Raw genomic sequence first — 6,059 nt, 5'->3', positions numbered from 1 at the left:
GGGGGGGGGGTATTAAGGATAACCCATGAATACAGTGATTGTTGTGGCAATGTCAAACAGACTTCTTCAGTCATTGACTAATTTTTGGATGAGAGGACAGAGGAGTATTTTCACTCAAGATGGAAGAGAGGGCACAGATTGGTAGAAGAATACAACACCATAATCATGCATTGATGCGCAATAAGTATAAGATTCTAGGAAATACTTATAGTCCCAACCGGACCAAATATCTCCTTAGGGGAGCACTATAGGAGTTATCTTTTTTAACAAATTGAAGAGAATTATATATTGAAGTAGCCATCATGATAAATGTAGAATAAAGTTCACTGTATCAAATCTTTGAGTTCTGACTGATGAAAATGAGAGAATAAGTTTTAATTAACAATTACCACTTAAGGCCGTCACGAACCCGAGGAAGAAATTCACGCTCAAACATGTGACTGAATGGCCCGTGACCCACATCATGTAGTAATCCTAAATGAACTCAAGTAAGAACAATGGCCAGATGCTGTTGAGAAAAATGAACCTTAGCTGGTATATTTCACTCACCAGCAAGTTTCACGGTCTGTACATCAAAAGATTCAATGCCAAGCTCCCGTCCCTACAGCCATGGCATGTCCATCAAAAAGATCTTATCAAATATAGGGACAAGATAATGTAAATTATGCCATTAGGATATAGTCCTACTTGACAGGTCCTAAGTCTGTTTACAGCATCACTGGCCAGCCAATAGACCCCTAGGGAATGCTCAAATCGAGAGTGCACAGCCCCAGGATAGACCATGTATGTAAGACCTAGGAGAGAAATTGCGACCGAGTCAAAATTACAAGTTTATGTCCCAAATGATGGTAAAGCCACGAAAATAAAAAGTTCAGAAATGATAGAGAGCGCATAAACTTCCTGAGAAAGTTCTCACCACATTACTTATATCGGATATGAACATCAACACGGAACAAAAAACAAATCTTCCTTAGTGGCTTTACAATTTGATCAAAGTGGCATTTGTTAACCCAAAAGAACCAAATTGCTAACAGTAACTTTAATTGATAATATACCAGAACTTAGCTATCCTCCTTTCCTAAAAGAAGGTTAGTAATAGACAACTTGCAGTTATGATGTGCAAAAATAGATGACCAAGATATGATGAAGTCGTCTGAAACACAGGCATGCTGAAAGAAATAGTTGATGGTGCACGGCACCATCTATAGAAATCTTGTTTCTTACTTCATTTTAGCCTTTCTCTGAAAAAAATATTCTTCGGAAGAATTTGTCCTTTCAAAATAAGTGCAAGTTGACACTAAAATAACAATCAGAGAGTCAAGCTAATGGTAGTCCAGATGCCCACACCATCATGTGGTAAATTGTCCATGAAAGTCAAGTTTAGCTAATTTATCATACCAAATACTTAGAAACCTATTAAGATTCCCTAATATAGAAGGACATAAAGTGGATACACTAGCGGCAATTTGTTCAACAACCGTTTGAAACACAAAATGTAACCACACAACCAATTCTATTGTACAAGCCTGAAAGATGTACATTTGCAAATCTTTAAAAACTTAATTTCACCAGTACTCATTATCCTAAACATTAGAGAGTTTTCTGATCAGCTTTACGTATGCACAAACTTAAAAAGAATAAAAGAATAAAAGAAATAAAGAATATGCTTACCTAGCTGCTTCAAATCACGAAGCCTGTAACATACACAAGAAAGCACAATTGGAATTATTTCCAGCCAATCAAAAATATCTGGAGCAGGAAAAAACAAATTAAGCTTGCCTCTGAAATTGTTCGGTGTCAATGAACTTCAGAGATAGCTGCAATTAAAGAGCAGAACTGTTGTTAAATATTACTAAGAATATAGTAAATCTGATATCTTAATCAATTAAGTGCAGATATCAGGAAAACCATATATCATGCATGCCAGTATATATACTCTATGTTACTTTAACAAACTCTATTTTCAGCTTTTTGTGAAGAAAAAACTATTGCTCAAAAGATAATTACATATCCACTAAATAAGTGTCTACGACTATGAAAAGAGATAGTCACGCTGGTCGTAATCATATTTAGCGAGACATAAATAAAATAAAAAAACATATTTAGCCCCTATTCCATATGCCTTGCTACGGTAACCATGGTAACATTAGCCGTTTATAGGCCCAAACAAAGACTTGACTATCAGCGGCCTTTACAAACTACTACACATATTTTCGCGTACACGCATAGCATACAACCAACTATAAGCCACGGAACTTGAATAGAAAAACACTTCAAATCATCGATTTAATATCTTCAATTGAAGCCAAAACAAATATTTAATATAATTTAAATTCTATTTTGAAAAAGCAAAACACTTCAAATCATCGAATCAATTGAAAAGCATAAATTAAGTATAATTTTAGAAAAAGCAAAGATATACACCGTGTTCGGAAACAACTACAGCGTGCAAAGCATTATAACAGAGTTATAAACCATACGCTACGAAACTTCACGCTCGAACAGGAAATATAAAATTATCAAATCAATTTCCTCGAATCAAAAGCAAAAATAGAAGAAGTAAATATAAGTATTTTGAAAAGCAAACACGTACCCCGATTTTGATAAGCATTACAACACGCGAAGCAGAATAACGGAATCAAGAAAGCATAGGCTTTGAAACTTAACCTTTCTAGCTTCAAATTATAAAGTTAATTACCTAATTGCAACAGCAAAAAGAGCAGAAATTAACGTGCTGAAAAGCAAACACGATCATAACATGCAAAGCAGAATAACGGAATTAGAAAGCATATGCTATGAAATTTCAACTCAAGCAGGAAAAGGAAACTTAAATTGCCGAAACAAATTTGTTCATTTCGAAAGCAAAAAAGAGTAAAAATGAACTAAAATTTCTGATAAGCAAAAACGAACTCCAATTTTGATAAGAATTAGAGCATGCAAAGCAGAGTTAGAAACCGTACACGGTCGAGATAGATGTTGCCGTGGACATTGTCATGAACGTGTTTGGAGAATCGCCGATCGTCGACAAAAGAAGTGGCGGAGGTGTAGGTCCGGAAGTCATCGCTGTTACAGTCTCCCATTGGTAGCTGTTTCAGGTATATACTGTTCTAGAAACTTCTGGAGAATTCCGGAGATAGTACTTCGGTTCTTAGTGTAAAGGTTTCGATTGAGAGAATTTTGGCTGTGTTAGCATTTCTGCTGCTTTTATAGGAGGGTAGAGGGGAGAAGAGAGGTACAGGGGAGAGTGGAGAGGGAAAGGCATCAGGTACAGGAATATTTGCAGTGGTGGTGAAGTGATGCCGCCTAATAAAATAAATTTCTTAGTCTACGCGCGGCGGAAGAGCGTGCTAGAACCTCGATTTTATTTACTTTTTCTTTTGTATTTTCGTGTTAGACAGTGCATTTCAAATGACAACAAAGGGATGGTTCTGCTATGAATTCTTTTCTCTCACTGGCTGTTCAATACCTGCATGAAATTCCAACTAATTTGGATTTATATCGCATAAGGCTTGCAAAAGTGAAACTGTTTTCTATCAATATTTATATAATTAAGTTTCAAACCCGAGCTCTTCATTTTATTTTATTTTAAAATTTTTTTTATTTCCCTCCCCTTTGATCCCCCATTTGTTGGAGCTATTGCTCTTTTGTGACTCGAACCATAATAATGGATGGTTATAAATATATTAATTTGTGGTATTTATGCCTCTCAGAAGAACAACTCCTACCCTTTCATATTCATAACTCTCACAAGTTTTCATTTTTACAATACCAAATGAGTAATTTCATATTTATGATACCCTTTTAGTGTTTATCTAGGTTAATCAAGACCTCATAAGTCATACCGGATACACTTAAAGAAATAAGAAAAGTTTTCTTGTTTTTCCTATCAATAATTTACTCATGTTTTCATATTGTTACTCTTTTACAGTTTATTTCCGCAACAGGTTGTTCCAGTAGTTGTTCAACCATGAAATAAGAAGTTTGAGTTACAAGGGCAGAAAATCAAATTAAAACCCTAGACGCTGAAATTTTAACAGATCAAGATAAATTTTAAATTAGACAACTCTTGAAATATCAGGAGTCTATTAGGGTTACTTGGTGGCTACTACACCCAAACCCTAATTCATGCCTATAAGTAAGACTACATATGTCCTTCAAAGAGCATCTCATCAATTCCATAAACTCCCGGAATATGCACAAAGAGATCCAAATATGGTCGGATATTTCTTGAAAATCAAATAGTTCAAGAAACTTGAGATCAAATATATCCCCAGGACGTCTGCATCATAACAATTCAGAGGAAGAATCAAGGGATAAACAGAATTGTGACATGTAATATTTATCACTAAAATCACTTTATTCTTTTATGGTTGCAGTTTATTTCTCGTATGTTGAAAATTTATTGCAAACAAATTGGCACGCCCAATGGGATCAGTTCTGCCCTTCATCTCTTCCTCCTGTAAATCAAAAACTTCAAGTTTCAAGATTATCTGTTGTTATGGTCGGGTACTTCAAGTCTCGTATTCAAGTTTCAGCAAGCCTACACCTCGTAGGGGGCATTTGTAGATACTGAAGTTTTAACAGATCAAGATAAATCCTAAATTCAAGACAACTCCTAAAATATTAGGAGTCTATAAGGGTTACTTGGTGGCTACTCCACCCAAACCCTAATTCATGCCTATAAATAAGGCTACATATGTCCTTCAAAGAGCATCTCAGCAATTCCATAAACTCTCAAAATAGGCACAAACTGATCAAATATGAGATCTCGAAATTCCATAAAAATTCATGGAATATTCATAAAGAGATCAAAGACATCAAATATTGTGTTTGTCAAAACCACCAAAGTGATCAACAGATGTTCTTCCTTTTCCTTGAGATAACCGTTCGAGAAATACGCTGGTTAAGCCCTCGAATCATGGAGAAAGATCAATCAAGGGATAAACAGAGTTGTAACCCGCAATGTTTATCAATAAAATCACTTTACTCTTTTATGGTTGCAGTTTATTTTTCATATGTTGAAAATTAGTTGCAAACAAATTGGCACGCCCAGTGGATCAGTTCTGCCCTTCATTTCTTCCTCCTGTAAATCGAAAACAACAAGTTTCAAAATCATTTGTTGTGATGCTTGAGTACTTCAAGTCTCATCTTAAAGTTTTGGCAAGCCTACACCCCAACAAACCTTGAAGTAGGGTCATTTGTAGACATCAAAATTTTAAGGGATCAAGCCAAATCCTAAATTAAAGATACTACAGGACTCTTAAAATCCTAGGAATCTATTAGTGTTTCTTGGAGATTACTCTACCCTAAACCCTAACTCACACCTATATAAAAGGATACATATTTCCTTGAAGAGGTGTCTCAAAACCCCATAAACTCTTGGGATATTCACAAAGAGATCAAAATATGGCCGGATACTTCTTGGCAATCAAATAGTTCAAGAAGCTGGAGATCAAATACATCCCCAGGAGGTCTGTATCATCCTACATTCGAGAAATATGTGGCTTCAGCCCTCGAATCACGAAGATAATAAAGAGAGAAGAATCAAGGTAGAAACAGAATTGTACTCACAATTGATTAGTAAAAATATTTTTCTCTTATTTTGTGATTGCATTTTATTCTTCATATGTTGAAAATTAGTTACAAACACCACTATTGATTATAATGTAGGTTGTAAAGAGTTGAGAGTTTAGCATTAGGGTAACAAGAGTGGTGACATCTAGCTACTTCAGGATCTCTGTACTTTTTCTCTTGTGGAGTTAAGAAGAAAAGAGAAATTACCGTTCTGATTACCAAATTATCATAATGGTTACATTCTTTATCCATCCTTTTGTTTGTACTTATTTGGTCCCAATTTATGGTATTTGTTTCTAAATGGGCCAATATCATGCCAATGGCAACAGAAGAACCAACGACTTTCGGCCTACACTGAGGTGTATGCAAGTTTTGCTAAATAAAAAATGAAATAAAAACACTCATGTTTGCTTCTTTTAAGTCTTTCCTTTTTATGTAATGATAGTACCTGCTGTATTTGCCTGAGAAGTAGATGATGAGGTGCC

General features: G+C 35.3%; 1 protein-coding gene across 2 annotated transcripts in view; it reads right to left on the bottom strand.

Moving 5' to 3' along the window:
- The window catches only part of LOC109235418 (deoxynucleoside triphosphate triphosphohydrolase SAMHD1 homolog), a 7,616-nt gene extending 4,316 nt beyond the window's left edge, over positions 1-3,300 (bottom strand). Inside the window, exons 1-6 of one of the 2 annotated variants that reach the window (XM_019401518.1) lie at positions 2,961-3,300; positions 1,780-1,817; positions 1,672-1,694; positions 688-794; positions 550-601; positions 390-474 (exon numbers count right to left, since the gene is read on the bottom strand). In XM_019401518.1, coding sequence (XP_019257063.1) covers positions 390-474; positions 550-601; positions 688-794; positions 1,672-1,694; positions 1,780-1,817; positions 2,961-3,080 — 425 coding nt within the window. In that variant the 5' untranslated portion in view covers positions 3,081-3,300. The remainder of the gene's footprint in view (positions 1-389; positions 475-549; positions 602-687; positions 795-1,671; positions 1,695-1,779; positions 1,818-2,960) is intronic. The other variant, XM_019401519.1, reaches the window with a different exon arrangement.

This window comes from Nicotiana attenuata, chromosome 12 (genome assembly GCF_001879085.1).
Source record: "Nicotiana attenuata strain UT chromosome 12, NIATTr2, whole genome shotgun sequence".
NCBI classification, from domain to species: Eukaryota; Viridiplantae; Streptophyta; class Magnoliopsida; order Solanales; family Solanaceae; genus Nicotiana; species Nicotiana attenuata.
The sequence above is the reverse complement of the archived record's forward strand: the minus strand, read 5'-3'. Positions and strand labels throughout refer to the sequence as shown.